Raw genomic sequence first — 16974 nt, forward strand, 5'->3', positions numbered from 1 at the left:
TGCATCTTACTGCATGAGAGACATGATACCTTGTGTTTCTCGCAAGTTGAAGTTTAAAGTTAAGACTCATGATTTAGTCGAATTATACTTAATATCAGCCATAACACCAATGTTTAAAGATCTTTTTAAAAAAGCGATGTTTAAAGAGTAATGTTAAATAGTTTATTAATGTGTGTGCATGTACACACACACATACACACACACACACACACACACACACACACACACACACACACACACCAGAGTTTGACATCTGGTGTCTTCTTTTATTTTCATCTTAGTTTTTAGACAGGATCTCTCATTGAGTTTGGATCTCACTGATTTGGCAAGCCTCAGGGCTTTTTAGGGCATGGCTTACAGGCATGTGTCATGCCTGGCTCTTACCTGAGTGCTGGGGAGTCACTCAGGTCCTCATGCTTGCATGACCAGTATGCCTATCAACTGAATTGTCTCCCCTGCCAATAGTTTATTCTCATATGTAGTTATTATTATTTTACCTACTTAAATGAATTTCTTTCATTCGGTATTTCATTTACTTTGTTATTTTCTTTGCCATGGTTATTAATATTTACAAATGGTTAAATTCACTGGGTTCTCACAGTACCCAGAATAACTACCAAAATCAAATACTTTCTAAAATTTATTTTAAAATGATTTATTTATTTACTTGAGACTGGTTGGCTTCAAACGCATGACAATCTTCTTGACTCTCAAGTGCTGGAATGACAGGTATGAACTACCTTGCTCAGCACAGCACATTTTTAAAAAGCACCTTGCAGACTCTTAACAGTGGGAGTGGGGATGTCTCTGACTCTTTGCCTGCTCTTGGGACCCTTTTCTTCCTATCGAGTTGCCCCACCCATCCTTGATATGGGAGTTTGTGCCTAGGCTTACAGCATCTTTTTTTTTTTTTTTAAGAACAAGAACCCAGTCTGGAGTTGAGGACACATTTTTTTTTTATATTTATTTATTTATTATATGTAAGTACACTGTAGCTGTCTTCAGACACTCCAGAAGAGGGTGTCAGATCTTGTTACGGATGGTTGTGAGCCACCATGTGGTTGCTGGGATTTGAACTCCGGACCTTCGGAAGAGCAATCGGGTGCTCTTACCCACTGAGCCATCTCACCAGCCCGGCTTACAACATCTTGTTATGCCATGTTCAATTGATTTCTCTGGGGACATGCTCTTTTCTGAGTGGAAAAGGAAGAGGAGTGGATCTGGGGGGAGGGGAGGTGGTGGTAAATTAGGAAAGGGGGAGGGAGGGGAAACTGCAATTGGAATATATTGTGTGAGAGAGGAAGAAACAAAGAGAATGAGGAAGGAGAAGGAGAAGGAGAAAGTAGGCTGAGCAAGCCATGAGGAACAAACCAGTAACCAGCATTCCTTTCTGGCCTCTGCATCAGTTCCTGTCTCTGGGTTCCTGTCCTGTCTGACTCCAATGCTAACTGTAATATGAAACTGTAAGGGAATAACATTCTCACTCCCACAGTATGTGTTTGGGGTCTTGGAATAACAGGGTGACTGACTAATTAGTCACGGTAGCCCCAGTTAGATCTGGAAGTAAGTTCATTTATACAGTAGAAGACAGGGGTCCCATGAGAATTTGACAGAGTCCTGCAAGTGTGGAGTAAAGGATGGCCATTTATGTGCTGCAAATCGAGGCTGGGTAGAAGGAGTTGGTTCCAGAGGAGTCTGGACTAAGTGTCTGTGGAAACCAGGAGTTGGGGATCCTAGGAGCAAGAAGAGTGCCAGGGACGGGCTCCCTTCCCTTCCAGTCTGAAGAGGACTGTTTGTAGGCATGGGTGGGATGGGCTGCCAGAGGCAGCCAAGCTCTAGTTAGAGATGCTTCAAACATCCAGGAGTCCCATGGAGCTACCACGGAATGGCCAGGGTCCCTGGCATCGTCAGCTCTCATTGGTGGTGTCCTTTCTTTGCCTTGTGCCCACACCACGTGTCTACATATTTCTAACCATTTATGCTCTCCTAAGTTCTCTTAGGCAAGTGTTCACAGGGAGACAGCTCCCCTAGGAGCCCTGTTCCTTGAAGCCAGGTAGGGAAGATGACAGACAATGGAAGGGGAGTCTGAGGGATGTGGAGAACCCCAGAACAAAGTGGCTGCCTCCTTCTCTGCCCTTGGCTCATCTCTGGAAGTATCAGCCCTGTTCTCCAGATAGCTAGCAGCCTGCACTTCCAGGTGCCCCCAAGCAGGCCCCTGAGGCAGCACATTCAACTTGGTTTTTTTGTCTATTTTCTAGCCCCTTGGAAGTTTCTCCTCGTTTCCCATTCAATATGTCCCGCAGAGTTATCATGTATAGCATTCTGATGTTCCTGAGACTCAATCATAGAGTCTTGGGTCTCTCAGGACTGGGTGCAGTGCAGTGGGTATGGAACTTAACACCTACCATTCTGAGAAGCACTGGCTTCTATCCCTAATACTGGGGTTGGGGGTCCTGATAGAAAAAGGACTTTTGAAATCTCTTTGTACAATGTCCCTGTTTTACAGAGAAATAAATCATAGCCTTGTTGGCCAGCTTCAGGAGTGTATGTTTCTGGGAAGTGCATGCCTCTCCTGGGGAAATTCTGTGTATTTTTTAGGTCTTCAGAATTTATCTTTGGGCTTACATTGTCATCGGCTCCTCTGATCTTTCAAGCCCTTTCCTTTATTTCTGCTAACTGTATGCTGGATTCAGACTGCTTTGTTTATCTTGGAAAGCCTCTTCATTTTTCACGTTTGGACTCCACCTCCCAGCAAACTATCTGCCGATTACCACAGACACTAAGTCCTTAGTTGGATTCCTATCTGCCGATTATGGCAGACACTAAGTCGTTGTTGGGTTCCTGTCTTTGTCTGGGGTCCTCCTTGAATCTCTCTCCCTCACTTACCTCTCAGCTGCTTAGCTTTGTTTTTCTTCATTGTCCCTCAGCCTGGCCCTTCAAGGGCATCTTGTCCTCAGTTCCCACCAAAGAACATTTCATTGATGTATTTATAGCATTTACGTATCTTTTGTGTGTGTTTTAAATGGTCATTGGATGATGTCATTACTCATACCAGGTGTAGTCTGCAGTGAAAAATGTGTCCTATGATTTGTTTTTCAACTTAGATCTTAAAGGAAATTTGATCAACTTTTTCTATAGGTATGTTTGTAGAAGAATTCGACTCACATCAGCTGTGCGTTAGTAATTGTCCAAATGCTCCCTAAAGCAAGAGGCAAACTTTCTAAGTTCGTATTCTATTCTGTGTGGAGCAAGGATTTCTCCATGGGAATACCTCTTTGAAAATATACAGAAAGTTTATGAGTAGTGTGATCGGCTAAAACAAAGATTTACTTCTGTAAGCAGCTCCTGAGGAAGACCCCCGAACAGTCTTGCTCGTCCTACTTGGCAGAGCAGATCTGTCCCTGGCAGCTCATTTATTACCACATGGCGAGCAAGCGCAGCACATGGAAGATGTGTGTATGTGTGTGTGTGTGTGTGTGTACGCAGTCTCTCTGCATACATGTGTCTGTGTGTGCTTGTATCCAGATTCAGACGAGGTCCTTGATGGCTTCCTAAATACTGAAGTAACTTGATTCTGAGGAGGTGTGTTTTGTTTTAGTTTCTTAAAAATTACACTTTTAATTTTTTTCATAAAATATATTTTGATGATATTCTTTCCCTTCCCGCAGATCCTTCAGACATCCTTACCTCTTTCTCTCTTAACTTCTCCTAGAAAAACAAAGGAAGCAAAACAAAACAAAACCCTGCAAGATAAAACAAACAAACAAACAAACAAACCCACCAAGCCATAGCAAAAAAGAAAAAAAGAGAATAAAACCCTCAAAAATCATGGAGTCTGTTTTGTGTTGGAAAACTACTTATGGACACGGAGCCTGTCCTGGGGCGTGGAGCCTGTCCTGGGGCGTGGGGCCTGTCCTGGGGTGTGCCCAGTGTCAACTCCATTGGAGGAAAGGGTTGCCCTCTTCCAGCAGGTCCCCATGGCAGAGAGTTTCTTGGTTAGGGTGGGACTTCATGCCTGCTTCTCTGGAAAGTTTTAATCTGGAAAGGACAAACTTTTGTTTCCTTTTTCTGTCTTTTTTCTTTTAGGTATGGGAAGAATGCAGAAGTTATAGTCATTATTAATTCCATATATATTTTATAGAATTAAACATATATGAAGACATTTAAAGTTATGTTTAAACTTATTACTTAATTAAATATTAACTAATTAAATGTATTGAGATGAGACTCTCACTGTATTGTCTAAGCAGACTAAGAACCACTGGGCATAAGCTATACCTTCACCTCGGTTTCTCAAGTAACTGTCATAGATGTAAAACCGCCGTGCTGGGCTTAAATTTATGTGTTAATCAATACATAAGAATATAAAAATTGCACATATTTAGAGGGTACTATGAATACATTGTGTACTATTTTATTTCATTTTTCATGTTATTGATGTTAAACCCAGGGCTTTGTGCATGCTAATAAGTAAGCACCCCCCAGACCATTGTGTGATATTTAAATCAGGTTAAACACGTTTATCTCAAACAGGGCTCATTTCTTCTGGTGAAGTACCAAAATCTTTCCCTTTTGCTTTTTGAAGTATACAGTGCACTCTTACTACCTCCTGATTGTGTCCAACATTCCTCTTGCCTATCTGTGACTTTTTTTTTCTTGGTTTTTTCGAGACAGGGTTTCTCTGTATAGTCCTGGCTGTCTATCTGTGACTTACTGATTGGTCAGCAGTCTCCCCACTCCTCCCCTTCCCCATATATTCCTGATATATTTTGATAAGGCAAAAGGAAAACTTGCCTGTTCATATTGACCTGGATGCAACCAACTCCATAGTTCCCATAATTCCAGAGGTAATAAAGATGGTCAAGACGATGAAATCCAGGCAGATCTATCCAGAATGCTGGGGAATTGACAGAGGTTTTGAGAAACAGGATTTAGGGTGAGGCATGGTGTAGGCACATGGGGGTTGGATCTGAATCGGAGCATCTGACATCAGAGAAGGTGCCCTCCCACTCCGTTTCTATCTAGTTGGGGACTTCTCCCAGGAGAGAGCAGTTAAAAGACCTGGCTTCTTATTAATGGTCCTTTAGTCATTATATTTAATCGCCCTGGTCCTGGCAACAGCTCCCATTAAGGCTTTACTGCTGTATTATTAATGAGAAAGAGTCATTGTGGTTAAGGGAGGTTTAAATACCTCGACTGTAACAAACATTAGATATGAGAATGAATGACTACAGCAGAGTCATTAGCTCCGGAACCGTTCAGGAGCTTTGCAATTAAGTCATTGTCATGCAGTCTCCCTGCTCTGGCGGTTTCTAGCCTAGCAGCCGGCTGTTTAAGTGACCCAGGAGTGGAATGGAGTAATTTACATAGTGTGGTTAAGGCCCTGCCATACATTCATTTGGAAATCATGTTTTAAAATAGCATAAGTCTCTATATTTGCAACAAGAACCATTGTTCTGTTTCAAATGTTGTAACATCTCTAATTTCTTTTTCTTTTTTTCTTTTTTAAAAAGGGCATAGATTCAAATTGAGCATAATACTGCCTGTGTGGATTACCTATTTCCACGCTGTCTAACATTTTAAGTTAGTGTCTAGATGAGTCTGTGTCCTAAAGTGTGCTTGGGCGACCTCTGGACTGTACTGAAATTTCACAATATTATCTCATACTCTGCTTTCGACAGGAATGGTAAAGGTTTTGAAGTTTTAATTTCAGTTTTCCCCATTGCTCAGAATTTGATGACATGAAATGAAAAGAGGTTTCCATAGCTGCTAACATTCACCAGATTTTGTTCCAAAGCATGGACTTTAGTAGACTTTTGAATTAAATCCACATTCTCCACCCAAGTCTAGTGATAAAATCCAATAGTTCAAAGATAGGTATGCCATAAACAGCTATAGTTAAATAATCTAAAAAAAATTTAAAACATGGAAATACAATAAAACAAGAATTGATCACTTTATAGTGGAATACTCTATAAACTGTCTGCATTGGAAACATGTGGTGAGTTCTAAAACATCTGTGTTCTATAATTCTAAAAAGTGTACAGTTTGAAGGCTCACACTCCCCTTCTGCACACATGTAAAATGACAGGTTAAGACATTTTTCCCCTAGTTTTCCAATTTGCATTTGTCTATTTTTAATTAAAGATACTTTTTTTGGAATAAAAATGCATAACTTAAAACATTTGTCTTGGGGCTGGAGAGATGGCTCTGTGGTTAAGAGCACCGACTGCTCTTCCGAAGGTCATGAGTTCAAATTCCAGCAACCACATGGTGGCTCACAACCATCCATAACAAGATCTGATGCCTTCTTCTGGAGTGTCTGAAGACAGCTACAGTGTACTTATATATAATAAATAAATAAATCTTAAAAAAAAAAACAAAAAAAAACAATTGTCTTAGTTAAGTAGTTATGAAGACATGGCCTGTCAGTCTTGTCAGTGTGTGTAGACTAGCGATCGCACATCAGCCTGATCCCCAGGGAAGGGAGAGATCATCTGTGATATGTATGCAGTATAGAGATGCTGTTTGATTTTTCAATGAAAGTCTTAATTTGATTGAAAGCTGCTTCTCAGAGTGCTATAGCAGGTGCACAGTTGGTTTAACGGCTCAGTGTCTGCGTAACCTCCCTCACTTACCTGAAGCTGCTGAATCCTCAGCTGTATGACCACTGAGCTGGCCACCAGGAAAATGTCTGAGGAGTTAGACTGTTTTAAAAGTTGAACAAACACCGTGTTTTCTGGGTTCCCCAGAAAGTTATGTGTAATATGAACAGTGCTAAATGCCTGTGAGAGAGAAAGCCATACAATTGAACTGTGCAAATGTTAGTTCTATTTCTTTGCTTTCCTTATTTTTTGAGGAATTTTTCATAGTTTTAAAATGTGTGATGAAAATCTTCTGGCCATGTAGAAATTTGTTCATGCCGCCCTCTGCTTCATTTTGTTCTCCTCCTCTTTCACCTGCAAAATTAACAGTGCGTGTTTAAGATTACACACTGTGGAAGAGACAGAAGGGAATGCAGGAAACCCCATTCCTGAACACAGCTGTTGCAGCTAGCTGTCAGGTGACAGCCCTAGTGGGTGGTGGCCCTTGGGAAATGGCACCCCATGTCCCACATGAACAAAGTTCCAGGAATCCCAGGATCATTCGTGTGCAGTGAGAAGCAGAAACAGCCAGGTCCCAAGGGAGGGTGGCTTCAAGTGGGGCTTCTGGAAATGTCCTGCACTCTTGCCTTCACCATTGAATGGCAGGAGGCCATGGTCCTGATGATGATGATGATGATGATGATGCATCAGGTCACCTTCGGGCTTATTGTCCACACATGGAACTGGAAATGACATGTGCTCCATTTAATTCCACTTGCTTCATTTCTGAGAGGTTCTGATATTCACAGAACATCAAGGACACCATTGTCACTGAGGGCTTCCTGGAACTTAGCCCTGTTCTCTGATGGTATCTTTGTTATCCACTCGATCAGGGTCCTTACTATAGACAGAGCATTCGCAGTAAGAGTTGGACAAGAGTTTCTGGAGTATCTGTAGAGTTGTAGAGTTGAACATTCCTAATGAAATAACCGGAAACACTCTGAGATAGGAAGCTTCATGAAGGCCGACACTGTGTCCCCAAAATTCAGACACTAGACACATTTTGGATTTTCAGTTTAGAGTTGCCTTACCTGGCCTAACCTTTTAAAGATAAGGCTGTTGAGAACTGGGGAGGAACGTAAATGGTTGTCAGTCTCCTCAGTGAGTAAGTGAGGGGTAAAAGTTGAGGAGATTCTCCCAGAGTGTGACCCAGCTCTCCCAGGCTCTCCCAGTTGATGTTCCTGTGGTCTGTCCCTGATGTAAGAAAGGGCTCCATGCAGCCTGGATCGAGCAGATCGAGCAGGAACTGCTCCTGAAATACGGCTCCCAACAAGGAGAAATCATTCTGTATTTTTAAAAAAAGACTTACTTTGCAATATTTGTTGGTCCATTTCCAGTGGAGAGATAAAACCCCTAACCTGTATCCATACTTCCCGCCTCCCCACCCCATTTTTCCTACCCCCGAAGTCTTAGCATCTAATTCTATTTTCTATTCCATTTCGTCAATGAAAAAAAAATTGTTTAGAACATTTCCTGAATTTGTTTTTAGCCAGGAATTAACTTGCTTGGGAGGGGACGACTGTACAGATGGAAGTAAACCCTGAAATACCGATTGCTTGCTTGAACGCACCCCTCTGTTGTTTGTCTCAAGGACTCTGATGAAGGAACATGTGTGGGGGATAGTCAGGCTCAGGCCGGCTTCTCAGCGCAGTGGTAGCTGCATTTGTCCTGAAGCCCCTTCTAGATTTATAGGCGAGGGGAGTGGAACATTGCTCTTTGCTGTGTACCCCAGGCCCCTGCAAGGCTGAGCTTCCTCAAGCAGCATCAGTAGGAGCAGCGTGTGTGTGTGTGTGTGTGTGTGTGTGTGTGTGTGTGTGTGTGAGGTGCTATGGATGCCGCTTACTTCCTCCCATCTACTTTGTCCCTGTGAACCCAGTATGAGCAGGCTGACCCTTTTCCTTTACTTTCCCTTGTTTCAACCTATAGAACACATTTTTTTTTCTGATGAGGTGATACTTGGTTAAAAATCTCAGGGTGGGGTAGGGGAGGTAAGGGAGGAAGGGGAGGGGTGGGTGGGTGGGGATGCTTAGCAGTAGAACACTTGCCCGGAATGTACAAGGCCCGGAATTTGATTTCCAAACACCACAAAACCCAAATAACCAAACCAAAATCACACCAAAAACCTTGCTGGTGCTTTTTGGCCACTTGGAAGAATACTTCTGAGGAAGCCGGTAAGAGCTATTGGAGGATGCCTTAGGCCTTTGGGGTAAGAAAGAGACCAGGCACCAGTAAGATGGCTCGGTGGGCCACTTGCTACCAAGACTGGCCGCCTGAGTTCAATCTCCAGGCCCTTGAACACACATGGTGGAAGGTGAGAATGCAGATTGTTTTCTTATCTATACACAGGGACCAAAGAATGAGCTCCCTGCCCCCAAGAAATGTAAATGAAGAAGCACAAAGAGATGAGGCACAGCATGCCTTCTGTTGAACTGTTGGTTGATTCTGTAAAATTCTGTCCTTTTCCATTCTGCCCTCTGGGCTTTCTAACAATGGGAGAAGAAGATGTCTCTCTCCATTTGTTTTTTTCCAAACTTAGTGTATTAAGTCATATGCTTAATATATGGATATAAAAGGGCATCAGTATTTTGGTGATATGTAAAGTGTGCTGTATGCCCTCAAGTTCTGAATGACAGGGACAGAAGAATATTAAATGACCTTACATGTTTTTGATGACGGTTGTCCCTCAGAATCTGTAGGGAATTAGTTCTAGTTGCTTTGATATACCCAAATATGCTCATGCTCGGGTCTCCTATGTAAAACGCCATAGCATTGCGCACATACTGCACATTCCTTCCTGCAGATCATCTTTGCATAATGCTCTAGGAACATCTATAGTAACATGTTTGGTCCTCATATAAATGATACTCCAAATAACTTCAGTCTGCCATTACTTGGATGTGTGTCCATGGAACCTGTGGGCCTGATTTATTTATTTATTTATTATTTACTTATTCAAAGCACCAAGTGGACAAGAGCAAAGCCGTAATTTTAAAAGTCACCGTTTCCTTTTTGTAATGCTGGAAACAAAAGCCACCCTTGGAGCTCAAGCTCTAGAGGAACCATTTGTTCCTGCTCATCTCATGCCTCTGCTCAGTCAGCATTGACCTTGGCCTCCTGTCTGGCCTTGTTTGTGTTTCAGAGCTGGTTCTGAAGACATCTTGTGATGACAGTTTTGTCCAAGAGGATGCTCACAGGGTACCTTGAGGGCATGAGGTGATTGTAGCCGCACACTTTCATGAAGGCTTCATTCTTGGCCTCATGGTGATTTTCTTCTTGCCTATATCTGCCAATTTGGTGAGCATGATGGTCAGTTCCAGCTGCCAGAGCATGTCTATCAGGAGAGTCTGAGGTGTCACCATCATTGTTCTCCACAGTAGTGTTGTATCTGGAGCAGAGTCTAGCCAGCATCATGTTCCCTGATTTCATGAACTTTCCTATCTGGACAGCAACCAGCAGGTGCCCAGCAGAAAGGATTCAAGAGCTCTCTTAGTGTTTCGTTTTAAAATAGCTAGCTAGAAAGGTATTGATTTTAAAGGTTTCAACTGAGCAGTAATAAAACCAGAGGTAGAAAGTTCTCTTTCTTCCCTTCACCAGGAGTAGCCTCAGTCACACACCTCGGCCCATAGTGCGTTTGTGGAGTGGGATGTGCTGGATATGTCATTTCTCCCCGTGGCTGTGTGATCCTCCACACTGTGGGGGCGGAAGGGACTGCACTTTTCATGGAGCTCAGGGAGAGGAAGGGAGGACAGTTAAGAAGACAGAGGTTTTTCTTGCAGTGGGAGTGTATAATTGAGACTCGCTTTCCCCTTGCCATCTCTGAAATAAGGGGGTACTTCTATTTAATCCAGGAATCAGTCACTGGGCTAGAAGATTTGGTTTTACTTTACTGTATTTGGAAATACTCCCTCAGTCAAGACAGAAAGCATTATGGCTCGCTCTTCTGACTCACAGGATGTACATGTGCAGATCCAACTCTCTGTGGATTGAAGACCCTCAACATACACATTACTGTTGTCATTATTCCCTAAACCAGGGCTTTAAACCTTTCCCACTCATGAATGCTTTGTGTGCATGTGTATACACACATGCACAGGTGTGTATGTGTATACACACACATTAGGTACACAAATCAAACACTTGCTAATAATACATCACAAAAAAAATTAAAATAGTTCACTCACCTTTATGTAAGGATGAAATCATTTTGCATGCTAGTGAAGTGGGTATGCTCATTTACATTTACACAGACTTAAGCCTCAGTGGAATATTTGATGCATAGATATAGATGACTTTCAGTGCTTTCCAGAGGTGATCAAGATTCTGATTTCATAAGCATCAGTGCTAAGGACATTGCTTAACATAAATACAGTACAAAAGGTCAAAAGTGTGTTTAGATCATTTTAGAAGTTGTTGGAAATTCTATTCTAATCTCAACCCAAAGTATATTTTTTAATAAAACAGAAGTTAGCAACTCAGGTTTTATGAAACTCAAATAAATAATTTTAAAAATCAAACATTCTAACATAATGCGATCCGAAGGTGTTCTAATTTGAAAAACTTACATGTTAAAGTGGAAAATATTAAAGTTTTTGTTTCTCATAATTAAATGGTTTTGCTTTTACAAGAGTAGAAAAGTTTTTATGCATGGTGAAAACATTACAGTTCATCGGATTTAAGAGTCTCCAGTCTGAGGCAAGGTGCTTCAGGCGATGCTGGTTGGCCCTGTGTGGCTGACAGCATGATGTGTTGTTCAGAGCAAGGCTGTAGTGAGGTCCTGTGACATGATGTGGGAACGTGCTGCCAGAAGCACCTCATGTTCACTTTGAATTTGAGTTTGAATTAGTTTTGGTTGTTGCCCATTTGGAGACCTTTGTAGTTACCAATTCTCTTTGTGACCTGCACATTCAGTTGCATGATCACATATGGGACCACATCACACAGTTTAGGAAGCTATGTCCTCAATGCCACTACACAGTTACTCTTGCTGTATTTATCTGTATTAGGTTCATTAGTTATCTAGAGATAGTTTAAAGCCTGTGGGAGGATGTGATAGGTTCTATGTAAGCATACCACTTTTGTGTAAGGGGACTTGAACATCCATAGATTTTGTGGGATGTCTGGAAGCCAATCCTTTGGGTATACCAAGGTACAATGGACATCTTAAAACGTGCACTGAGAATGGTCTGCTTTAGAATTCTCCCAGGAATTGGATTTTGATTGTTTGTTTGTTTGTTTGATTGATTTCCAAGACAGAGTTTCTCTGTGTATCCCTGGTTGTCCTTGAACTTACTCTGTAGACCAGGCTGGATTTGAACTCAGAGATCCTTTGGCCTATGCCTGCCGAGTGCTAGGATTATAGGTGTGCACTGCCACTGCTGGGTCTCCCAGGGATTTAAAAAAAAAATCTCTATTTTGTAAAATTTGAGCTGAGAATTTTAAAGGGAAGAGGCTTATATAACCCACAGGTTAAAAACATGCCTCAGGCAAGTGCATGCACACTGAAGCTCGAGTTGAAGGCTTTAGAACGTAATCCATGCCACAGAATGCTCCGAGGTGCCACTCATTGTTAACACTACAGATGTCATTGATATCGCAAGTACTGTATAAAAATCTGTTAACAATGAGATGCTTCTTAGAGCGTCCACTTGGGCAAATGCCTCCCAGAGGGGGTCACCATCCAAATGTGCTGGCAAACATGAGAATGGTCGGTGGACCAGTTGTCCTTTGGGTCTAGTGACTGGCATGTGGAAGACACTCAGTAAAAAGTGTTTAGTCCTTGTCAGCAAATTGTTTTTTTATGTTAAATTTTGTATTCATCAAGGTGGTGCCTTTTTCTTGATTTTATCCTTGACATTTCCACTTTGTCTAGCTAGATCATGGAAAAACTAATGAATATTACAAAAAAAATTCAATATTTTTTTCTTATCCCTCAAATTGTTTAGAATCTTTTGTGTTTTAACTATCTTAAATAAAAAATTCAAATGTCATTAACTTGATAGAATTAAACAGTTTTTGCAAAGTGCATTGAAGTAAAGATGGATTTTTGTTTTCCTTCTCAGTGGTGGGTAAGTATATAAAATTTATTTGATAGTGAAAGTGCAGAAGCCAGTGTGAATCCTCATAGCTTCCATTCTGACAGTACACATAACTATATAGAGGGTTAATGAATCATAAAGTTTTTGGTTATTGTTAATTTCCATGTGTGACTTTTTTTTGCTTGCAACTTTAAAAAAAAAAAGATTTTATTAGGCTTATATGGCTCAAACATACTTGATTTGGAATTCTGAACTGTGAAATGTCCCCATATTTAAACATTTTTTTTTCAGCAGTAACATGATGTCACAAGTGGAAAACTCCATATTATGGGCATTTTAATGAAAACATATGATGCAAGATTACCTTTGGGCTATTTGAAGATGGTATATTTGAAACATAAGTTAATTTTGTGTTTAGATATGGGTCCCATATTCTACATATCTCACTATGCAAATGCAATTGTTCCAAAATTTGAAAAAAGTAGTTTAAGATGATTCTGGTCCAAAGATTTTTGAATAATGGGGATTCAACTTGTATGTAATAATGGAGAATATTGCTTTTTAATGCGGCAGCTACATTTTACAATATATTTATTTGCTTTCTTCTCTTTATTTTTTTTTACAGGAAAAGCTAACACAGGAATGTGTGTTTAGAGAACAGTTTGAAGAGAACTGGTACAACACCTACTCTTCTAACCTCTATAAACACGTGGATACCGGAAGGAGATACTATGTTGCATTAAATAAGGATGGGACTCCAAGAGAAGGGACCAGGACTAAACGGCACCAGAAATTTACACATTTTTTACCTAGACCAGTGGACCCTGACAAAGTACCTGAACTATATAAGGATATTCTAAGCCAAAGCTGACAAAGACAGTGTCTTCACTTGAGCCCTTAAAACATAACCACTATAAATGCTTTCATGCGGTGGGTTCTTATTGATTAGCAGTGCCGTCACCTCAGCTCCACTGTTGCCAAACTTTGTCGCATGCATATGTATGATGGAAGCTTGGATGAGGACTTGCCAATTTGCTCTGCACTGACTGGCTGGTCCTCCTGGAGGGCTGCCTAGGGCCACTTGCTTGATTTATTGCAAAGCAGGGGAGAGAGGCTGCGCGAGAGGGTGAGAGTGCGTGAGCGAGTGGAGGGGACTGCAGCGCGCCACGAGGACAACGGCCTGATGCATGCTGGGAAATAGACACGCTTTTACATTTTTGATCAGTTGAACTTCATTTTATATCAGCACAGCTGCCATACTTCAACTCATCAGGATTTTTGGCTGGTGGCCTGCTCAAGGGAACATTGCCTTTCCACAGGCGTGGAGAGAGCAGTCTCACTTAAAAAGACTATCAGTTCATTTTCACTGGTATCATAGCCCAGTGAATTTAAAGCAAAGACCTCTTAGTTTAAAAGAAAAAAAAAGAAAGAAAAAAAAAAAAAGAAAAGAAAAAGAAAAAAAACAAGGAAAAAAAGAAAAAAAGAAAAAAGGTTAAATTTATTTATAGAAATTCCAAAGGCAACATTTTATTTATTTTATATATTTATTTATTATATAGAGTTTATTTTTAATGAAATATGTACAGGCCAGATAGGCATTTTGGAAGCTTTAGGCTCTGTAGGCATTAAATGGCAAAGTCTGCTATGAACCTGTGGTAACTTCATGCAAGTAGGTATACGAGAAATTCTAATGGCCCTAATGTACTAAAGGCGACAATCTATTTTGTGCCCATATTATTGTAAACTTCTGCACCTCGCTCACGACACTGAGAAGTCACTCTTCAGACTGCTTGTTTCATAGCTTATCCCAGAGGATTAAAGATAAACTGGGTTTCAACCCTTCATGTCGTGTCTGTAATTTTCCTCTCTCGTAACTCAGTGTCTCAGTGTACCTGGGCGGTTGGAACAGATGAGGGCTGGTGTATGTCTTACTTGTTTTAATCTATTGCAGAGTGTACCAAAGCTAAGCAATGACTATGCTTTTACATTTCAGCCCACTTCCGTGACAACAGGGCAAACATCAAACATGGCACTGATTAAAAATTCCCAAGGGAGAGGGAAAGCCATTTATGTAGCTCCTCCTCCTCCTCCTCCTCCTCCTCCTCCTCTTCCACCTCCTCGGCCTCCTCCTCTTCTTCTCTTCTCTTCTCTTCTCTTCTCTTCTCTTCTCTTCTCTTCTCTTCTCTTCTCTTCTCTTCTCTTCTCTTCTCTNTTCTCTTCTCTTCTCTTCTCTTCTCTTCTCTTCTCTTCTCTTCTCTTCTCTTCTCTTCTCTTCTCTTCTCTTCTCTTCTCTTCTCTTCTCTTCTCTTCTTTGCTTCATTTTCTTTTCCTGAGGCAAAAATCAGATGAACAGGATCATTCTTGTAAAGGTTTTATTTGTGTCTTGGCTATCAAATATGGAATTCTACATGGACCCTAGGGATCACTATAACATTTTTTTAATGGAGATTGCATTTGGTGTGAACTGTCATACTCATATGGGACTAGTATCCTTCAAGTAAAACTGGCAACATGAAACTAATAAATCTTTATCAGTAATGACATTAGAGGGGTTACTGTACTCATTGTCTGTGCTTCATTTCTGAATCGGTCTTCAGCAGTGCTCAGAGAAGTGGGTACTAAATAGAACACTGTTTACAAAACCTTTTATAACATTATATGCTGAAAAGCCCAAGAATACATACTTATTTGATTGCCAAAATCCTCCCACTGGGTAAGAGAGACCATTTCTCTCTCACTGTATACTAAAGTGAAAAGAGCCAAATTCTTGAAGCAATACTTAAGAAACCTATAATACATTCTCACTTTCTAGCTAGTTGACGTGGGGAAATTGAAAGTGACAGCTAAAAAATATGTTTGAGTTTGTGCAGCTAATTTTAAGATGCAATATTCTGGCTTCGTTTTGCTTAGATGCACATTCTCGATGGGAAGGGAAAGCGTGCGTGTCACTGGCACGGGATAGCTGTCGTTATGGTCTAGAAATGCCTGCCTTCCTGTACTGAGCAAATCCACACAGCCCTCTTATGGTCCAAGCTGGAGCGGAGCGTGTGATGATCTTCCCTGCTGATGAGCATTAGGGAGGAGCTTGCATTTGGAATTGAAAGATGTCACAGAGAGAGGAGCCAGACGCTCTGTGGATCCTTCAATAGGGTAAAGATCAGGATGCACTCTGAATGTGTGTTCTTTGGATCTTCCTTCTGCTTTCTAAACAGGAGCTGCGGTGAATTTTGAGCAGTGTTTTTGTTTGTTATTTAACACTTTGCTGCTAAAATGTACACATACTCAGATTTCCATTTACCCAAAAGCATTTATTTTATTTTATTTTATTTTTGCTGCAAAAGATTCAACATTTGGCCATAGGAAAGAATTAGGTTGGTAGGATGTCATAGCTGTAATATCTGAAGAAATTGATTTTAGGAGACAGCCAGTAATAATAATAAAGTAGCAGGTGTTCCAGAAAATCAGCCCAGAAGAATAAAAAAGAATTGTGCAGAAACTAAAAATTTCATATATTCCCAGAAAATGCTACTTTAATGTCTCTTTTTGGACTTTGTTTTGGTACTTTTTTTTTTCTTTTCTGAAAAGCAAAATGTTGTGTGCTTTTGGTAACCAGTACAATAAACTGTAATGGTCTGTAAATAAATAAATATTGATGTATGCTATTTATGTAAATAAGCATTCTGGGAGGGAAGATGGCTCAGGGTTCAGTGTATCACCCTGGGAAGTGGATGGATTATTTCCAGCTCTCTGGTTTACATCAGGTTCAGTCCTGCTATAAGAGGTGCAAAGCCTGTTGGATGGCAGCCCCACGCCACTGTGGGCTGGGTGATTCCAGCTCAGAAGCAGATGCTCAGATAGCCAAACCACTCTCTCGTTGGTGCCAACACTGGCATCCTGGTCAAAGACTTAGCCAGGGTGGACTGAACCACCTTCCCATCTGTCATGCAAATGTCCCCAAGCAGTGTTGAAGGACATGCCAGGTCAGTGTTGCAACCTGCCCTGCCAGGTCCTGTTTTGTAGATTAAAAAAAAAAAAAAATGGCTTCAGTTGGTGGTGTTTTCCCTATTTCATCTCATTAACACCGCAATATTGTGTCACTTACTTGATAATCTGTAATTGAATGTAAGTACATACAGGATTATATACATTGTGTAAATACATAATTACAGACTTTGGAAAACTGGTAGTTTTTACTCGATGTCCATTTTGGAGGTGCTTCAGATTCTTTGCCTGTGTGAACCAGCGGAATGTAAAAAGCAGCCTCTGCCTTTATAGCTTGCCCACACAGTGAAAAT

The 16974-nt window shown here is 41.0% G+C and overlaps 1 protein-coding gene across 1 annotated transcript in view; it reads left to right on the top strand.

Annotated features, from left to right (window-relative positions):
- The window catches only part of Fgf9 (fibroblast growth factor 9), a 41482-nt gene extending 24757 nt beyond the window's left edge, over nt 1–16725 (top strand). The window contains exon 3 of the mRNA XM_021203556.2: nt 13305–16725. Coding sequence (XP_021059215.1) covers nt 13305–13550 — 246 coding nt within the window. The 3' untranslated portion in view covers nt 13551–16725. The remainder of the gene's footprint in view (nt 1–13304) is intronic.
- The last annotated feature ends 249 nt before the right edge of the window (nt 16726–16974 follow it).

The sequence above is a fragment of the Mus pahari genome, chromosome 8, assembly GCF_900095145.1.
Source record: "Mus pahari chromosome 8, PAHARI_EIJ_v1.1, whole genome shotgun sequence".
Classification (NCBI taxonomy): Eukaryota; Metazoa; Chordata; class Mammalia; order Rodentia; family Muridae; genus Mus; species Mus pahari.